This window comes from Muscardinus avellanarius (genome assembly GCF_963383645.1).
Source record: "Muscardinus avellanarius genome assembly, chromosome: 11".
Lineage (NCBI taxonomy): Eukaryota > Metazoa > Chordata > Mammalia > Rodentia > Gliridae > Muscardinus > Muscardinus avellanarius.
Window position 1 is genome coordinate 73520211 of NC_137797.1, and position 21196 is coordinate 73541406.

The following is a 21196-nucleotide window of genomic DNA, read 5'->3' on the forward strand; positions in this document are numbered from 1 at the left end:
AACCATACTTTGAGGTTTTTTTTTTTCCTTCTGGACTCACTGTATGTGTTACAATACTCCTGTGATGCTGGGTGGTAACAGTGAGCTGCACCTTCTCCTCAGCCATAGATCAGGAGAGTAAATTACCAGCACTTTGTGGTGTATTGTGTTGCTAAGCTACGGTTGCTGGGTTAGGTTTACTAAGTGCATTTTTACTTAACAGTATTTTCTATTTACAGTGAGCTTGTGGGGGATGTAACCCCATTATAAGTTGAGGTGCATCTGTCATCCTGTTGAGTTCTTCTCAGAGGTTGGTTGTTCAAAACTCTGCAGGCATAATGACTTCAACAAATAAAGCAATTGAATTGCAACTGCAAGTGAAACAAAATGCAGAAGAATTACAAGACTTTATGAGGGATTTAGAAAACTGGGAAAAAGACATTAAGCAAAAGGATATGGAACTGAGAAGACAAAGTGGTGTTTCTGAAGAGGTAAATTAAATTCCTAATTAAGTATATTCATGACAACTTTTTATTTTAAGAGGAAACATGGCTTTTAAAAATGTTTTAATTGCTAGTATCGCACGCATAAAAATGTTTTGTGAAAATACTGAAATTGAAGTAATTTATTTCACTTTCAACAATCTTGAGAAATTCTGCTTTTTAAAGTTCCTTGTAGCCAGGCATAATGGCACACACAGTCCCAGTACTTGAAAGGCTGAGACAGGAGGATCATAGGTTCAAAGCCTGCTTGGGAGCCGGGCGTGGTGGCGCACGCTTGTAATCCCCGTGCTTGGGAGGCTGAGACAGGAGGATTGCACAGGTTCGAAGCCACCCTCAGCTACTTAGTGAGGCACTCAGCAACTTAGTGAGACCGTTTCCAAATAAAATATAAAAAGGTCTGGGAGTATAGCCTGGAGGTAGAAAAGCCCCTGAGTTCCACCCCTAGTATTACCAAAAAAAAAAAAAAAAAAAAAAGCCTGCTTGGGCAATGTAGTAAGGCTCTTAGAAACCTAATGAGACCCTGTTTTCAAATAAAAAAAATAAAATAATTGGGCTGGAGGCATAGATTGGAGGTGGAATGCCTCTAGGTTTAATCCCCAGCACCCCCAAAAGAGAAAAAAAAAAGGTCTTATAATTTGTACTAACTATAAGATATATTAAGTCTTAGTGAATAGTTATTGAAAGGATGACCATATGATAATACTTTCAGGTAAATATATACTATCATAAAATATGTAGGAATGGGTGTATACATCTATGAAAATAATATGTAGTTATAAATTTAATGATATCCTGGCATATATATTGGCAAAGAAATGCAGATAGTATCTAGGGTCAACCACTACTAGCAGTAGTTTTTTTAAGACAGCATATTTAAGTATGGCTAGGTTTTTTATATTGTATATGATGATGTGGAGACACTTTAGTTTGTTCTTTGGATGACTGTTTATTTACTAAACTAAAGCTGGAGATCAGGTATTTTTAAAGTTTGAATTTAGGACTATAAATTAAAGGTATAATTAGGATATCCAGATAATACTTTTCTTGTGACTAAATGTTCAGCATTCATCAAAGGATAAACTAAACTTTTCAAGTATAATTATGTAAGTAAAGATGATATATTGATATTTTGAAGCACTTAAAATTAAATTGAAAAATTGCCTACGTGAAAATATTATTTAGTGAAAATTTTAAACATTGCTAGTTATACAAAAAGTAATAGCAGAGTGCCTAAAACTGTGTGCTTTCTTTCCTCCCTAGAATTTACCTCCTATTCGAAATGGGAACTTTAGGAAAAAGAAGAAGGGAAAACCCAAAGAGCCTTCCAAAAAGACCAAAGAGGAAAACACAAAAAACAGGATAAAATCTTACGATTATGAGGCATGGGCAAAACTTGACGTGGTGAGTTAATCTAATCATGTGCTTAATATTTGAAGAACATTTTCTTGGAATTAGCTAATAGTCATGGCTTAAATGAAAAATAGGAACAATTCTTATGGGCTGTGTTTTCTATTATAGGCCGTGGAAAAAAAATTTAATTACAAGGCTCTTTAGTTAAATCGATTAGGTTTTTTTCTGTAATTCTTTTTCAATGAATGGTGTCTAGAATACCCAGGATTCTTTCTTTTTTTCTATTTTATCTTTCTTTTTTCTTTTTGCAAAAGTAGTACATAGAGGTCCAGTGTATTCTTTTCTCATTTTTCCCCACTGGTTACATCTTAAGTATATATAGTACAGATCAAAACTGGGAGTCAGGCGTGGTGGCGCATGCTTGTAATCCCAGCATTTGGGAGGCTGAGACAGGAGGATTGAGTTGGTGAATAGCCTCAGTCATTTAGTGAGGCTCTTTGCAACTCATTGAGACCCTGCTTCAAAACAAAGATAAAAAGTAGGGCTGGGGATGTAGCTTGGAAGTAGAATGCCCCTGGGTTTCATCCTTAGTACAGCAAAGAAAAAACAAAACAAAACAAAAAAACCCCAAAAAAACAAAACCAGGAAATGAACATTGGTAGAATGTCTTTATAGTTCTATATAGTTCTATGCCATTTTTTCACACACAAAGATCTAGGTAACCCTTACTGCAGCTAAGGTACAGTAGTATCATACCACTACAAAGATCGCTTGTGCTATCCAACCCCTACCTCCCACCGTCTCTAACTCCTAAATAGCCAGGATTCTAAGATAGTGATACTTCCAAAATAGAACGACTCTGCTGATGCTTCCCCCCCCCCCCTTTTTTTGGTGAAACTGGGGATTGAACCCAGGGGCATTCTACCTCTGAGCTACAACCCTAGCCCTATTTTATTCTTTATTTGAAACAGGGTCTCACTAAGTTGTAAAGGGCCTCACAAGTTGCTAAGGCTGGCCAAAAATCTGTAATCCTTCTGTCTCAGTCTCCCGAGTACTGGGGTTGCAGGTGCGCCCACCATGCCTGGGTTGCTGATACCTTTTTTTTTTTTTTGTGGTGTTGGGGCTGGAAATCAGGGGTATTCTACCTCTGAGCACACTCCCAGCCCGATTTTTTATTCTTTAGTTTGAAACAGGGTCTCACTAAGTTACAGAGGGCCTAAGTAGCTGAGGCCGTCTGTGAACCGCGATCCTTCTGTCTCAGCCTCCCAAATGTTGGGATTACAAGTGTGTAGCACCATGCCCGGTTCGCTGATGCTTTTTTAATCGACTGAAGAACCTGTAGAATACTGCTTTAAGGTAATGCCTTTGTGGCTAGTCTTAGCGCTGGGGTCGCGTGACAAAGAAGTAGCCTGATCTTACTTCCAAAAATGTGTGATATACCCTACTAAACCTAGAATAGCTAGTATATTGTATGTGTCTCCCATCTCCCACACATGACACAGTGCAATTAGAGAATTACTATTAGTGCACTGCCTTAGAGCCAACTACCCAGAGCTCCAAGTAGCCATAGTCATGTTACTCTGAAAGGAAAACTATTGGCCCTCTTTTCTGGGCTCTTTCCCACCTTTTCTTTTTTTTTTAATATGAAATGCCGGAAACCAAGCATAGTGGTGCACACTTGTAATCCCAGTACTTGGGAGGCTGAGACAGTAGGATTGCGCAGGTTAGAAGCCAGCCTCAGCTACTTAGTGAGGCTCTCAGCAACTCAGTGAGACCCTGTTTCCAAATAAAGGATAAAATAGGTCTGGGAGTATAGCCTAGAGGTAGAAAGCCCCTGGGTTCCATTCCTGGTAACACACACACACACACACACACACACACACACACACACACGTGTTATGAATTTGCATGTCATCCTTGCACAGGGGCCAGGCTAATCTTCTCTATATTCCACTTTTAGTTTAGGTGCGCTGGGATCTCGTGACAAAGAAGTAACCTGATCTTACTTCCAAAAATGTGTGCTATACCCTACTAAACCTAGAATAGCCAGTATATTGTATACCCGACTCTTAGCAATTCTTTAGGTTGATTTGGTTGGGGGGGATGTTAGAGGGAGGGATGCAATAATCCAATATACATTCCTTTTCGGTCCTTTAAAAGTGTTTATTATGTAATAAGCACAGGTCATGTAAAAGATTTATATCAAAGAATATGGTAGAGATATATGTTCTAAAGCATAATAGTAAAATGAATACATGAGCCTACCATGTTGAAGATAATTTCCCCAGTACTGGTGAAGCTACAGGTATGCACCTTCACTATCCCATTTTTTCCCCCCATGTTCCCAGAAGTAACAACTTATTTTCATGTTTACTACTTTCTCTGTACTTTTCTGTTTACAATTTTTACTGAAACATAATATATATAAAGTCCTGTAATCTTAAGTGTGTAACCTCCTGAGTTTTTATTGCTGAATACGTGGGAAATGACCACCAAGATATGGAGCATTTCCAGCATCCCAGAAGCCTCCAACTCAAAAGCAGCCACTATTCTGACCCAGAATACTGATTAGTTTTGCCAGTTGGGAATGTGAACTCAATATACGTAAACACTGTGAACTAAGTGTACAGTAAGCACTGTTTGGCTTCTTTCGCTATCATCTGATATTGGCCCATTTTATGAGTAGCACTGTTTGCTTTTTCATTGCTGGCCAGAATTCTTTGTGGATATATTATAATTTCTGTGTTCACTCTCCTGTTGATATACATCTGAGCTTCCAATTTGCAGCCATTATGAATAAACCTGCTGTGAGCATTCTTATATGTGTCTTTTTATAGAGATAAACATCTGGGAGGTGATTTGTTGGCTCATAGTTTATACATTTTGCTTTAGACAATAATGTTGAGCAGTTTTCCAAATTAGTTGTGTTGTATTTTTCTAAATGAAACCAAGGCCAAGGCAAGAGACTCATGAGCAAACCTTGATGTCTGTTTCAGTATTGTCTCAGTATAAGAGAAGTATAATTGTAGGTCTTCGACCATATTGCTATTGGAAATGAAACTTTCTGAACATACAGTTTATTTTCATTTCAGTAATATAGTTTGTCTTCACTTTGCCCCTTATCATATAGCCTGTTACTTTCTCTAAGTCAGTATTTTCTTATAATGCTTTTTTAGTGTGTGTGTGTGTGTGTGTGTGTGTGTGTGTGTGTGTGTGTGTATGTGTTAATGGGAATGGAACCCAGGGGCATTCTACCTTCATTTTTATTCTTTTTTTTTTTTTTTTTTGCGGTACTGGGGATGGGACCCAGGAATATTCTACCTCAGAGTTACACTCCCAGCCCTAATTTTTATTTTTTATTTTGAAACAGGGTCTCACTGAGTTGCAAAGGGCCTCACTAAGTAGCTGAGGCTGTCTGCAAACCGTGATCCTCCTGTTTCAGCCTCCAAGTACTGGAATTACAAGTGTGCGCCACCAAGCCCGGCTTAATGCTCTTTCTTCAAAGGTATTATCTCAGAAAATTTCTTTCTTTCTTTTTTTCTTTTTTTTTTTTTTTTTGCGGGTCTGGGGCTGGAACCCAGAGGCATTTGACCTCCGAGCTACACCCCCTGCCTGATTTTTCATTCTTTATTTTGAAACAGGGTCTCATTGAGTTGCAAAGGGCCTCACTAAGTAGCTGAGGCTGTCTGTGCGAACCGCGATCTTCTGGTGTCAGCCTCCTGAATGCTGGCATTACAAGCGTGCGCCACCATGTCCGGCTTCAGAAAATTTCTTATAGAGATACTTCCTACAGTCATGAACTCATTCAACATCTGTTGAATGAGTGCCTTCTCATCCAGTCAGTCATCATGATTGTACTGCCTTGTTTACAGCTGTCTTTTTAGCGTATTTGTATAAGAAGCATGTGTTTACTTTCCATTCCCTTCTAGTTCAGGTCTGAGTGGCTGCTTTAGTGTCCTGCTGCAATTAGTTTTTTATGCATCCATGTCATGGCTACAATGTTGGTAGGCTAATGCTGTTAGTAGAATCTTCATGCTAAACTCAGAGCTTAATATCACTCTGTTTTATTTTTTTTCTTTGTGGTACTGGGGATGGAACCCAGCGGCCTTCTACCTCTGGGCTACACTCCCACACCTATTTTTGTATTTTATTTGGAAACAGGGTCTCTTAAGCCAGCTTAGGCTAGCTTCAAACCTGTGTGATCCTCCTGTCTCAGCCTCCCAAGCACGTGGATTACAAGCATGCGCCACCACGCCCAGCTAATATCACTCTGTTTTAATGTTCATTCAGTGAGCCCAAGCATAGATTTTGTTTTTTAATTTACTGACACTTTTTTCTTACATAAGTAATAAATACAAACAGAATTTTATTTATATAATAATTAAAGTTTGGTCTAAATGAGCTTTAGTTAACTTTTATACTTATTGATTTCAGATATCTTACTGTTATTTGGGGTGACAGATATGCCATTTACCCTGATTTGACTATTATACATGTATACATATATTGTATACATTATACCCCATAAATCTATACAATTATTATGAGTTAAAAATAAAAATACTAAAATATATCTTAGTAAAAATTGTTATATTAGCATATATGATAAATATGACTTTGAAAAATCTTTATGGGCATATGAAATTACTGATAACCATGAAAAAGAGCCTGTATTTATGTTTTCTTTGGTAGAGTCAGGTGTATTTTGGAATACGTGGGAGACAGTGTAACATAGTGAGTGAACATTCTCTGGGGAAGGCAGACAGCCTAGATCAAATCCTGACTCAATTTTTTTACTAGCTGAGTGACCGTGAATGAGTAACTTAGCTTTATTGTTCCATTTTCCTGAAGTGGAAAAACTTGGATAATTGTATTTTTCTCATAAGTTTTTGTGAGGATGAGTTAATTGTGCTGTATAAGAAGTTTTTATTGTTTTAAAATAAGGAGAAAAGGTTTTTTGTTTTAAAAATCCTTCTCTACTATTGGGTGTTGCTTTCATTAGTTTAGAGTTATTTGTAAACTTCTCTCATGTCAACCTATAATACCTCACCATGCCTACTTCGTGATTTAGGGGTAATTGTAGATTCTATTGTCATAACTTACTTTATGAAATTAAGATCAGATTCTTTAAGTGGTTTAGATCTTGGTTTTCTAAATAGGGACACCTTTTTCTCTGGATGTAATCTTAACAATGAGAGGTTATTTGGATTGCTTGAGTAGGCTTTTAGATCTTTAGATTGTAACAATTTAAGTTCTGTTCAGTAAATCCCCCCTCTCCCTAGTGGTCACACAGTTAGGATCACTGTTCTCCTGCTTATGATTTCAGGACAGTATCCTTGATGAACTTGATAAAGAAGATAGTACCCATGATTCTGTGTCTCAAGAATCAGAATCAGAAGAAGATGGAATTCATGTAGATTCACAAAAGGCTCTTGCTCTGAAAGAAAAGGTACTTTTTAGCTTAGCTTTAGATTTTTTTCAGGTAAGCAGGATATATAGAAAATCACATGAATCTAAAACGTCTTTAGCATGATTAGGGGTTGTTCAAATTTTAAGTTATTTCTGGTCATATCCCTTCTAGGGGGCAGTATAGCATAGTTGTTTGGAGTACATCCTCTAGATCCAGATTAAGTACCTGTTTCAAATTTGTAACAATTTCTTGAAACTGCCTATATTTCAGCTTTCTCAGCTGCAAAATGAAATTAATAATAATATTAAACCTCAATGGTTTGTTGTGTAAATGAATTATATATAGTATTTGGACTATACCTGGAGTTGTTCCATGGGTTTTAGTAGTAGACAGAAGTAACTTGAAATCAGTATGTGTTTCTTGGCATAAATATTCTACTACTCCATATTACAGGCCATCTGGTTATTTTTTGGAATGCTCAAAATTTCTTTGAGAGGCCTGATTTTTGTAAAACCAGTTATATTACTTTTCAAAAAGAACTCTTTTTAGATTAGACTTTCTTTTGTTGTATTTCTGTGAGTTGAAACAATCAATAAAAGTGTAATGCTGAGTATTTAACTCATTTTTCTACCATGGCCCTTAGGTTATATCTACCCAACGACTTTTATGATGAATTTTAGCATTCAGAAAAAGACCATTTTGCTTAATTTTCTTTTCTTTCAGGGCAATAAATACTTCAAACAAGGAAAATATGATGAAGCAATTGAATGCTACACAAAGGGCATGGATGCTGATCCATATAACCCTGTGCTGCCAACCAACAGAGCATCTGCATACTTCAGATTGAAAAAGTAAGTATGTCCATAATTGTGTGAATGGCTCATCTGTATGTGGAAACTGATTTTTAAAAAGTCTTTCATAGAGCCAGGTATGGTGGCGCAAGCTTGTAATCCCTGCGCTTGGGAGGTGGAGACAGGAGGATCTTGCAGGTTCGAAGCCTGCTGCTCTGGTTTAAGAGACCCTGTTTCCAAATAAAAAAAGTATAAAATGGTTCTGGGAGTATAGCCCGGAGGTAGAAGGGCTTCCAGGAACCCCAGTACCACAAAAAACAGCAACAACAACAAAAAAGTCTTTCATAATTGAAATATATTACATTTCTTTTCTACTATAAATTCTTGCATCTTCCTCCCTGTTTTCAAGTTATTTCATTTAAGCCATTGTAAATATCTGGGTGCTCAAACCATGCTCTCATAGCTTACTTACTAAGGTGTTTCTCCTTTAAAAGTTGAGTAATGATGTTTTTACCTAATTAAAAAAAAAGGGCTGGGCATGGTGGTGCATGCATTTAATCCCAGTACTTGGAAAATTGAGACAGGAGGATCATAGGTTCAAAGCCAGCCTCTGCAACTTAGCGAGGCTCTCAGCAACCTAGTGACACCCTGTTTCCAAATAGATATACAATTGGGTTGGAGGTGTATCTTGAAGGAAAATGCCTCTGGGTTCAATCCCCAGTACCAAAAAAAAAAAAAAATTAGTTGGGTAAAAATTTTTAGAAATTAATTTTCCTCCATTATTTGAAAATTTGTTTATTTACTAATCTAGAGAACTTTCATTATGGTAAACTTGAAATATGTTCCAATATTTGTATATCTTTAAGTCATACTGACTTTTCAAGTACATATTTAATGTCGAGGGACATAAATATATGTGAGTAAACTGACATATCATAAGAAATTTTTTAAAAAACATACCATAAGCCAGGTGTGGTGGCACACACTTGCAATCTCAGTTTTTGGGAGACTGAGACAGGAAGATCACAGGTTGGTGGATAGTCTCAGCAATGTAGCAAGACTCAGCAACCTAAAAAGATCCTATTTATTTATTTATTTATTTATTTATTTATTTATTTATTTGTCTGGGGATGGAACCCAGGGGCATTTGACCTCCGAGCCCTATTTTGTATACTTTATTTTGAAACAGGGTCTCACTAAGTTGCAGAGGGCCTCACTAAGTATCTGAGGCTGGCCATGAACCGCGATCCTCCTGTCTCAGCCTCCCGAATTCTGGGATTACAAGTGTATGCCACCATGCCTGACTAAAAGATCCTATTTTATTTTTTATTTTTTTATTTTTTGGTGGTACTGGGGTTCCTGGAAACCCTTCTACCTCCGGGCTACACTCCCAGACCTATTTTTATACTTTTTTATTTGGAAACAGGGTCTCTTAAGCCAGCAAACTGGCTTCAAACCTGCGCGATCCTCCTGTCTCTGCTTTCCAAATGTGGGGATTACAAATGTGCAGCACCACGCCTGGCTAAAAGATCCTATTTTAAAACAAAAAATGAAACAGACTGTGGATGTAGTTCAGAGGTATAATACCTCTGGGTTCAATCCCTAGTAACACACAACAAAACAAAATACTCCAAAAGAAGACATTTGAAGCTGGTGTGGTGGTGCACGCTTGTAATCCCAGCATTTGGGAGGCTGAGACCGGAGGATCGCGGTTCGCAGACAGCCTCAGCTACTTAGTGAGGCCCTCTGCAACTCAGTGAGACCTGGTTTCAAAAAAAATAAAAGAATAAAAAATAGGGCAGGGGCTGTAGCTTGGAGGTCTAATGCCCCTGGGTTCCATCCCCAGACCTGAAAAAAAAAAAGAAGACATTTGTAATTTGGCAATATATATTGCAACTATTTTTACTACTTAAATATCATACTTTTAGATCTTCGAAACCTATATTAATATCTTTGCAAATAAGGGAAATATATTTTGTCATACTTGATACCTATAATATATGTATCATATATGTAAGATTTGAAGAGTATATTTGAAGCTCCTTTGATATTACTTTCCATATTTTGTTTCTTATTTCCCTCTTAGTTAACCACTATCTTAAATTGTATATTTATTACATGAATTAATTAATTAATTAATTAATGTGATGCTGGGGATTAAACCCAGGGGACATTTACCTATGAGTTATACCTCCGGCCCGATTTTTTTATTCTTTGTTTTGAAGCAGGGTTTTACTAAGTTGTGGAGAGCCTCACTAAGTAGCTGAGGCTGGCCATGAACCTGTCTCAGCCCCCAAGTACTGGGATTATAAACATGCACCACCATGCCCAACTGCTCTTTTGATTTAAAAGAAAGGTCCATTATATATGTTTGTATCCCTAAATAATTTATCATGTAATTTTGCTTGTTTATTTATTTTTGGTGGTACTGGGGTTCCTGGAAACCCTTCTACCTCCGGGCTACACTCCCAGACCCATTTTTATATTTTTATTTGGAAACAGGATCTCTTAAGCCAGCAGGGCCGGCTTTGAACCTGCATGATCCTCCTGTCTCTGCCTTCCAAGTGTGGGGATTACAAGCATGTGCCACCATGCCCGGCAATTTTGCTTATTTTTGAGCTTTAAAGTATATCATATTGAGAATTGTAGGTTCAAGGTCAGCCTTAGCAACTTAGTGAGACCTGCAGAATAAAAAACATAAAAAGGGCTGAGGATGTAGCTCAGAGATAGACTGTCCCTAGGTTTAATTCCCAGTACCCTCTCCTCCCAATATACCATATCATAAATAGTTTTTTTTTTTTTGGTGCGCGTGCATGCACGCACACGCGCGTGTGTGTGTGTGTGTGTGTGTGTGTTTGTGGTACTGGTTACTGAGCCCAGGGGCATTCTACTTCTGAGCTATACCTCCAGCCCTACTTTATATTGAAATAGGGTCTCACTTGGCTAATGAAAATCTCATTACTTGCTGAGGCTATCTTCAAACCTGCAATCCTCCTGTCTCAGCCTTCCAAGGCCTGGGATTACAAGTGTGTACCGCCACGCCAGCTTGCATGTAGTCTTTTGTGGCTCAGCTATTTCTCTGAATATTATGTTTCTATGATTCATTCTTGTTTTGCCTATAGCTCATTTTCACTGTGATATATATATAATTCGTTTTTAGGAATATATCATTGTGTAGCCATTATCCTGTTGCTAAATTGTTGGTTGGTTCCTTTCTTCTCTGCCTTCCTCCCAACTTTTGTCTTTTTTCTCCTTATTTGAAACGTTGATTCTAACATTATTATATATAAGGTCTGCAAATGTTCAGCTTTACAGGATAAATGACTAATTGTTACAAAGGTAGTTGTACAACTTTATGTGCTCAACATAAAGTTGGGAATGGGATTATGTTGTATAATAGGATTCTTTTACAGTGCTAAGGCATTGTATAAGAATGCCTGTTCCGTATCCTTATCCCCGGTATAATTAGGCTGCTTTATTGTGTTCAATTTAGTGGGTGTAAAATGGTATTTTTTTAAAATTTATTTAACTTATAAATGAGGTTGAACATCTTCTTATGTGTTTATGTGCCATTTTTATATTTTTTTCTGTGAAACACCTATTTTGTATTTTGGCTTTTTTTCTGTTAGGCTGTTTTTCCATTGATTTTTTAAAGTCTTTTGTTCTGGATTCCAGTCATGTGGCACTTGTTTATATTTATCTTCTGCCGATCGTTGGCTTGATTTTCTTTATTAAATATCTTTAAACAAATTCTTTCTCCTCTACTTCCTCCTCCTTCTTTTCTTTCTGTTTTTTGTAGTGCTGGGGATTGAACCTAAGGATAGTTTACATTTGATTACACCCCAGCTCCATTTTTAAAATTAAAAAAAAAAATTTGAAACAGGGTCCTGCTATGTTGCTGAGAGCCTGGCTGTCGCTGAGGCTGGCCTCAAATCTGTAATCTTTGTGTCTTCAACTTCCCAGGTAGTAGGCATGTGCCACTGGCCCAGCTTCTTCTTTTTCTGGCTTTATTTTCAATCCTAGAGTTGGGTGACACTTCATTCCATGAAATATAATAAATATATCTGAAAAGAAATTCTTAATTTTAATATATTTCAGTTTATTGATTTTTTTTTTTTTTTGGTGGTACTGGGATTCCTGGGAACCCTTCTACCTCTGGGCTACACTCCCAGACACCTATTTTTTTATTTTTTTAAATTTGGAAACAGGGTCTCTTAAGCCAGCGAGGCTGGCTTTGAATCTGCGCGATCCTCCTGTCTCCGCTTTCCAAGCGTGGGGATTACAAGCGTGCGCCACCATGCCCGACAGTTTATTGATTTTTAATAGATTAAAGTTTAATCTGGGCATGGTGGCGCACGCTTGTAATCCTAGTACTTGGGAGGCTAAGACAGGAGGAATGAAGATTTGCCTCAGGTACTTATCGAGTCCGTCTACAACTTCATGAGACTCTTTCAAAATAAAGAATAAGAAATGGGGCTGGGGGTGTAGCTCAGAGGTAGAATGCCTCTGGGTTCCATCCCTAGTACTGAAAAAAAAAAAAAAAAGAAAAAGAAAAAGAAAAAGAAATAAGGCTGAGGGTGTAGCTTGGAGGTTTAAACCCCTGGGTTTAAGCTACAGTTTCTGCAAAAAGAAAAAGATTAAAGTTTAAGAAAGTGATTTGTTAAAAAAAAAAAAAAAACTATCCTTTTTGAGTTCACAATAATTAGTCTTCTGATACCAGGAATGATGGTGCATGCAGTCAGGCCAGGGGGTGAAACTTGAAGATAGAATGCCTCTGGGTTCAATCTCCCATAACCCCCCCAATCTTCTGGGGTGTTTTTTTTCTTTTTTTTTGCTAGTCTGGGGATGGAACCCAGGGGCATTCGACCTCCGAGCTACAGCCTCTACCCTATTTTTTTTTTTTTTTAATTCTTTATTTTGAAACCAGGTCTCACTGAGTTGCAGAGGGCCTCACTAAGTAGCTGAGGCTGTCCGCGAACCGTGATCCTCCTGTCTCAGCCTCCTGAATGCTGGGATTATAAGCGTGCACCACCACGCCCGACTCTTCTATATTTTCTTCTAAAAATATTTAAGTTTTTTTTTGTTTTTGTTGTTGAGGTACTGTCGGATTGAACCCAGAGGCATTCTTCCTCCAAGCTACACCCCTGGCTCTATTTAAAAAAAATTTTTTTTTGGTAGTACTGGGGATGAAGGAATCCAGGGGGCATTCTGCCTCTGAGCTACACCCCCAGCCCTATATTCTATTCTTTATGTTGAAACAAGTTCTCACAAGGTTGCAGAGGACCATACTAAGTAGCTGAGGCTGTCTGTGAACCTGCAATCCTCTTGGCTCAGCCTCCTAAGTATTGGAATCACAAGTGTGTGCTACCGTGCTTGGCTTTTTTTTATTTTGAAACAGGGACTTGCTAGGGAGATGAGAGTCTCACCACTTTCTGAGGCTGTCTTTGAACCTGTGATCCTCCTTTCTCAGCCTCCCAAGTACTAGGGTTGCAAGTGAATGCCACCATGCCTGTCAAGCTTTGTTGTTCTAAAATTTTCCACATATACTGGAGGCAGGATCCTATTTTCATATTTTTCTATACAAATATGCTGGTTGTTCCAGTTGTGTTTATGGAACAGCTTTGCTTTCCCTGTGAACCTGTAGAAATACCGTTGTGTGTGGCAGTTTTAATTGTTTCATCATTTGCTCAGCTCTATTCACTTGCTGTTGCCTAGCTCTGATTTCATTGCACACTATCTTTGCTTACTATAATATTATAAGTCTTTTTTTGTGTATGTGTGGTACTGGGGCTACACTCCAACCCTATTTTATTCTCTCTTCTCTCTCTCTCTCTCTCTCTCTCTCTCTCTCTCTCTCTCTCTCTCTCTCACACACACACACACACACACACACACACACACACACACATTTTTTTTTTTGGTACTGAATGACTCCGAGCTACACCCCCAGCCCTATTTTTTTTTTTTATTTTTTATTTTTGAAATAGGGTCTCACTGAGTTGCAAAGGGCCTCACTAAGTAATAGCTGAGGCTATCCTCAAACTGAGATCCTCCCATCTCAGAATCCCCCAACTGCTGGGATTACAAGTGTGCACCACCATACCTGGCCTATTTTATTCTTTATTTTGAAACAGAGTCTTACTAAGTTGGGGAAGGCCTCACAAGTTGCTGAGCCTGGCTGCGAACCTGCCATCCTCCTGTCTCAGCCTCCCAAGTACTGGGATTACAAGCGTGTGCCTTCATGCCCTGCACATTAAAAGTCTTAATATTTGGTAAGGGGCATATTCTTTTACCTTATTCTTTAGGAATGTCTTGAGTATTCTTGGACTTTTGCTCAGCAATATAAACTTTAGAATCATTGTTTCAAATTCCTTGAAATATCCTGTTGGAATTTTGGTAGGAATTATATTGGATATATAGATCAGTTTGAAGAGAATTATACGTCTGATTTTTTGTACCTTATAAATGAATATGAAATATCTTTACTTCAGTCCTTTTTTGTGGCACTGGGGATGGAACTGAGGGGCTTTCTACCTCCAGGCTACACTCTCAGAACTATTTTTTTTTTTTATTTCACTTGGTTTCAGTAAGTTGCTAAGAGCCTCACTAAGTAGCTGAGGCTGCCTTTGAATCTGCGGGATCCTCCTGTCTCAGCCTCTCAAGCGCGGGGATTACAAGCGTGCGCCACCACGCCCGGCTACTTCAATCTTCTTTAATGTCTTTGAAAGTCTGACAACTTTGTGTATCCGTATCTTGTATGTCTTTATTATTTTTTCCTGTCTTTTGTTGTTAGTCTGTAGCAAAGTATTTTTATCGATGTCTCTAGATGTTTTGAGTTTTGTAGGTTATCATATCTTCTGAGATGATGTTAGCTATTTTTCTGTCTCCCAGTGTTTTTAACCTTGCCTACCTGCCTGTCTGCTGCCCTCCCTCCCTCTCTCTCTCCCTTTCTCCCTCCTTTCTTTCTTTCCTTTCCCTGTATTAGGGATTGAACCCAGCAGCATTTTACCTCTGAGCTATACCTCCAGCTCTTATTTTATTTTTTATTTTGAAACAGGGTCTCACTAGGTTACTGAAGTTGTCCTTGAGTCTATGGTCCTTCTATCTTAGACTCCCAAGTACTGGAATTACAGGTGTGTGCCACCATGTCTGGCTTTATTTTTCTATCTGGTGGAACTGCATCAAGAGGACCTCTAGTACAGTGATGAAAGAAAGTAGTAATATTGGACCTTCTTGTTTCTTTTATTAAAGGGAATGCTATTAAAGTATGATGATTAAGAATTATTGCTTTTGCTGGGTGTGGTGGTGTATGCCTGTAATTCTAGCTACTTGGGAGGCTGAGGTAGTAGAACCATAAGTTTGAAGCCAGCCTCAGCACCTTAGATCCTGTCTCAAATATAAAAAAGGTTGGGAAGCCGTATGTGGTGGTGCCAGCTTGTAATCCCAGTACTTGGGAGGCTGAAACAGGAGGATTGTGAAGGTTCGAAGCCAGCCTCAGCTACTTAGGCTCTCAGCAACTTACCGAGATCCTGTTTCCAAATAAAACATAAAATAGGTCTGGGAGTGTAGCCGAGAGGTAGAAAGCCCCTGGGTTCCATCCCAGTCCCACCAAAAAAAAAAAAAAAAAAAAAAAAAAAAAGAAGAAGGAAGAGGCTGGGATGTAGCTCAGTGATAAAGTACACCTATGTTCAATCTCCATTATAGGGGGAAAAAAGAATTATTGCTTTTAGTAGGCTTAATTAAAGGAAATTGGAATTGGGAAGTAAATCCCCCTATTTAGGGATTTTCAGAAGCAAACTTTGAAAGTGTTGATTTAATAAATGATCTTTATTAACTTCATTTATTTTGATTTTTTTTTAATTGCAGATTTGCTGTTGCTGAGTCTGACTGTAATTTAGCAGTTGCCTTAAATAGGAATTATACAAAGGCTTATGCCAGACGAGGTGCAGCTCGATTTGCTTTGCAAAAATTAGAGGATGCTAAAGAAGGTACTAATACTTTTTGGGTCATCATTATCTAAAAAATTCTTTAATAGTTGAATAGTTTAACAGACGATATACAGAAAGTACCAAATAAGTACAGTTAACTACTTTCAGAGAAATATTTGAACAAACCCCGATTTTATAATTTAAAAGTTTTCTTGTTTTGGGAAAGAATGCATCACTGCTGCCAGTCAGACTCTGGTTCAGTTTCTCATTTCATTATCCACTGCCACACCATGTGTGACTTGTGGATCTTCTCTGATTTTCAGTTTCTCATCTATAAAATAGAGATTAGAACCTCTTGTTGGCGCTTGTGAAATAAGAGATAGGCACATAAGGCTCTTAATATGTTTTTATTTGTAAAACGTAAGCCATGTGTTACTCCATAAGAATGGATTTGTGTAGTAAAAGTTATAAAGTCTGAATAAAGCTGATATTGAATAGATTTTGCTGCCCCTTGGTTTAAGGTTGTACACCTTATCATAGCAACTGTTCTTGAAGCTGGAGGGAGATGGTTTGTTTTAGGATTCGGTTAGGAATTTGCTGCCCTGTGGGAGAATGGAGACACTCCAGTTTCTTAAGTTTTAGTATTTCTTTGTTCTGTCTTCATTTTCCGTAGGGTAGTTGCCTACTTGTCACTTGGATTCATTGTTTTGTACAGGATTTTTTAAGTGCCTACCTTTTCAAAAATTTCTTTATTTTATATTTTACTCAGATTATGAAAAAGTATTAGAACTGGAGCCAAATAACTTTGAAGCAACAAATGAACTCAGGAAAATTAATCAGGTAAACTCTAGCTATTTAAACACCTTTTTTTTGTGTGTGTGGTACTGGGGATGGAACCCAGGGGCTTTCTACCTCCGAGCTACACCCCCAGCCCTATGTTTACTTTTTATTTTGAAACAGGGTCTCACTGAGTTGCAAAGGGCCTCACTAAGTAGCTAAGGCTGTCTGGGATCTGCAGTCCTCCCGTCTCAGCCTGCCAAATGCTGGGATTCCAAGCATGTGCCACCATGTCCAGCTAAATGCATTATCTATGGCCTTTATTTGAAGTTAGAGTTTTCAGTATGGATTTTTTGGCTATCATTTTCTTAGCAGAAATTTTCTATGTTATTTTGTCTTAATATAGAGTTTTGTCAAATAAATTTGCAAGTTAGAGGTAATATAAAGGTATTTAAAGATCTTTTGCCATGCGTGGTGTTGCAGACCTGTAATCATAATACTTGGGAGACTGAGACAGGAGGAGAGACAGGAGGATCACAAATTCAAGTTTGGCCTCAGTAATTTAGTGGGATCCTGTTTCCAAAAAAAAAAAAAAAAAAAAAGGATCCTTTTGTATGTGGTGCTAGGGATTGAGCATTCTACGTCCAAGCTATACCCCTAGCCCTATTTTATTATTTTATTTTGAAACAGGATCTCTCTCTTAAGTTGCTGAGGCTGGCTTTGAACCTGCAGTACTCTTGTCTCAGCCTCCCTGGTCTTGGGATTCTAGGTGTGTGCCACCACGCTGGGCTGAGCATCATTTGTAGAAGCTATTGATGTTATTGGAACTACTGCTGTTTTTATCCAAATGATAGAATTAATTTTTCTTTATTTCTTTCTATTTTCTTGTTTGTTTTTTTCATATTCTTCGATTTCTTTGCTAAACTTTTGCACATTCCTTTGACTTATTATTTTTTTGGTGGTGCTGGGGGTGGAACCCTGAGGCTTTCTACCTCCGAGCTATACTCCCAGACCCATTTTATACTTTATTTGGAAACAGCATCTCACTAAGTTGCTGAGAGCCTCACTCAGTAGCTGAGGCTGGCTTCGAACCTGCGCGATCCTCCTGTCTCAGCTCCCAAGCGCGGGGATTACAGCGTGCGCCCGGCTTCCTTTGATTTTGTACTTACTTTGCTCCCACATTGTAGTTTGTATCTTAGCAAAAGTAATTTTTTAACAATAACAAAATAGGTGTTAAGTGTAAAAGTAGTTTTCTAATGACATTGGGCAACTGCAAATTCCTTTTACTTTACTTTGGAATAAATGTTATTATTTTGTTGTCTTTGAAACATTAAGAAAAAAGTGACAATAGTTAGGGAAAATCTGTTGGTAAAGCTATCAACTTCTTTATAAGTGTGAGTTAATTAACTTGTATGTTGTCTTAGGTCAATGACTGAACATTAAATTTGAAAAATTTGAGAAATAATTTTTTTACAGTACTGAGGAATAAATATTGGGTAAATGCTTTGCCACTGAGCTACATCCCCAGTTCTTTTTACTTGATTTTAGACAGGGTCTTGCTAAGTTGCTCAGGCTGGCCTCAGACTTTTGATCCTCCTGCCTTGGCCTCCTGTGTAGCTGGGATTACAGGCCTGCATTAGGGTGCTTGGCTGATGTGATATTACTTATTTATTTTTGTGGTGCTGGGGATTGAACCCAGGGGCATTCACCTCCAAGTTACACCCCCAGTCCTAGTTTTTATTTATTATTTTGAAACAGGGTCTCCCCAAGTTGCAGAGGGCCTCACTAAGTAGCTGAGGCAGGCCGCAAACCTGCGATCCTTCTGTCTCAGCTTCTCAAGGACTGGAATTACAAGCATGCGCCAACACGCCCAAGCGGGTACCTGTTTTAATTGGGACTAAGAAGCACAATAAACTTGTTAGATATAGTTGGACACTGTGGCATACATTTGTAATCCCAGTAGTTGGGAGACTGAGAAAGGAGGATTTCAGGTTCTATTCCAGCCTCATCATTTTAGTTCCTGTTTCAAAATGAAAATAAAATAAAAAGAGCTTGAGGGTTTAGCTCAGAGGCAAAATGCCCCTGGATTCAATTCATGGTACCAGAAAAAGAAAAAGCTACGTATATTTAATTTTTTTAAATTTTTACTGTAATAAGTAGAAGGACTAAATTAGAGTATGAAATGTTTCAAATCATTTGAATGTGGCAGGAATTATAATATATTTGAGTAATTTCCTTTTTTTTTTTTTTTTTTTGCCATGCTGGGGATTGAACCCAAGAATATTCTATCTCTCAGCTATAGTCCCAGCCCTGTTTTTTTCTTTTTTTTCTTTTCGGTCCTGGGGATGGAAGCCAAAGGCACTCTACTTCTGAGAGACATCCTCAGCCCTAATTTTTTATTCTTTATTTTTGAAACAGGGCCTCACTGAGTTGCAAGGGTCCTCACTAAGTAGCGGAGGCTGTCCACGAACTGCGATCCTCCAGTGTCTGCCTCCCAAATGCTGAGATTACAAGTGTGCGCCACCATCCCCATCCTCCCTGTTTTATTTTTTATTTTGAAACAGGGTATCACTAAGTTTCTGAGGGACTTGCTAAGTTATTTGAGGCTATTCATGAACCTGGATCCTCCTGTTTCAGCCTCCCAAGTACTGAGATTAGAGTCATGTACCACCATGCCCAGCTAGCAATTTATAGTTTAAAGCCAAGTATGCTTGCATTTTATATTACTTGTTTTATTTTAGCTGATGCTGTGTTTCCTAGGCTTTAACATCCAAAGAAAACTCACATCCAAAGGAAGCTGCTACAGTGATTAAGTCAACTGAAGGAGAGAAGAAACAAATTGAAGAACAGAAGAACAAGCAGCAAGCCATTATAGAGAAAGATTTGGTAATCCAAAGAAATTCTGACATCAAATGAATATGTTTTTCAGGGTGTTTAAGTTTTGTTTGTATCATTTAAATTTCTGCCTTCTCTAGTGTTAGGTTAAAATTCTTCTTGGGTAGGAATTGAAATACACTAATTGGTTGAATTGAATACACTAGTTGGTTTTATTGTATTCAATTTCCAACTATAATATATATATATAATAAATTATATATAAATATAATTATATTTCCAGTTGAATACACTAAAACCTCTGGAGCCTACTGATTCATAATTTGAATAATGACTTAACACATACATTTAAAAAGTAGTTATAGACTCATTTAAGTTTAGGGAACAAATTATTTTTGAGTACTCTAACATTTGCATATACATAGTTACAAATATAACAGATTATAGTTCATTCTTTTATTGTGTGGTACTGGGGATGGAACCCAGGGGCATTCTACCTCCAAGCTATACTCCCAGCCCTATTTTTTTATTCTTTATTTTGAAACAGGGTCTCAACTGATTCGCATAGGGTCTCACTAAGTAGCTAAGGCTGTCTGCGATCCACGATCCTTCTGTCTTAGCCATCCAAATGCTGGGATTACAAGCGTGTGCCACCACACCTGGCTCAGCTCATTCTTATAATGTACTTCATTAATTTACTCAGGGCAATTTTTGGATTGAAATTCCTTTACAAATCTGATTGAGGACATTTAATTTGATGTCTTTATAACTTTTTGTGGGTATATAGAGAATTTCTAACAAGTACTTATAGAATAATTATGATATCTGAATGATTGTAAATAAACGTTTTATTTCAGTACATTTTAATTTGTTCTGTATTTAGTCATATAATGCTACTGAGGAGTGGGTTTATTCAGTGCTATTTGAAAAAATTATTGTAGTTAGAAAGTTCTTTTGTATAGTTTCTAATGTACTGATGACTTAATATAACATTTGGCCCTGTATTAAAGTGCTTTTAGAGCTGTGCATGGTGGCGCATGCTTGTAGTTCCAGCATTCGGGAGGCTGAGACTGGAGGATCGTGGTTCGTGGACAGCTTCAGCTACTTAGTGATGCCCTTCGCAACTCAGTGAGACCCTGTTTCAAAAACTAAGAAGACTAAAAAATAGGGCTGGGCGTGTAGCTCGGAGGAACAATGCCCCTGGGTTCCATCCCCAGTACCGCCAAAAATAAAAGTTCTTTTAAATTTAAGTTTTATATAATAGTAAAATAATGATAAATACTATAAAGTAATATAGAATATTATTTTTCCCCCTGTTTTATTTCTACACTAACAGTTTCTAAAACATGTTTCATGAACTAGTTTTTTTTTTTATTTTTTTAAGGGGGCATGTTGGGAATTGAATCCAGGGGCATTCTACTTCTGAGCTATACCCTTGGCCCTTTTTATTTTTATTTTTTAATTATTTTATTTTATTTTATTTTATTGGTGGTACTGGGGTTCCTGGAAACCCTTCTACCTCCAGGCTACACTTCCAGACCTATTTTTATAATTTTTATTTTGGAAACAGGGTCTCTTAAGCCAGCGTGTCTGGCTTTGAACCTCTGCGATCCTCCTGTCTCT

At 37.8% G+C, this 21196-nt stretch overlaps 1 protein-coding gene across 1 annotated transcript in view; it reads left to right on the forward strand.

Annotated features, from left to right (window-relative positions):
- Positions 1 to 317: 317 nt before the first annotated feature.
- RPAP3 (RNA polymerase II associated protein 3) overlaps positions 318 to 21196 on the forward strand; it is a gene marked incomplete at both ends in the record, with an annotated part of 38650 nt that continues 17771 nt past the window's right edge. Inside the window, 7 exons of the mRNA XM_080704904.1 lie at positions 318 to 470; positions 1743 to 1883; positions 7159 to 7281; positions 7966 to 8093; positions 15900 to 16021; positions 16731 to 16801; positions 19499 to 19624. Of these exons, the coding sequence (XP_080561030.1) occupies positions 318 to 470; positions 1743 to 1883; positions 7159 to 7281; positions 7966 to 8093; positions 15900 to 16021; positions 16731 to 16801; positions 19499 to 19624 (864 nt within the window). The remainder of the gene's footprint in view (positions 471 to 1742; positions 1884 to 7158; positions 7282 to 7965; positions 8094 to 15899; positions 16022 to 16730; positions 16802 to 19498; positions 19625 to 21196) is intronic.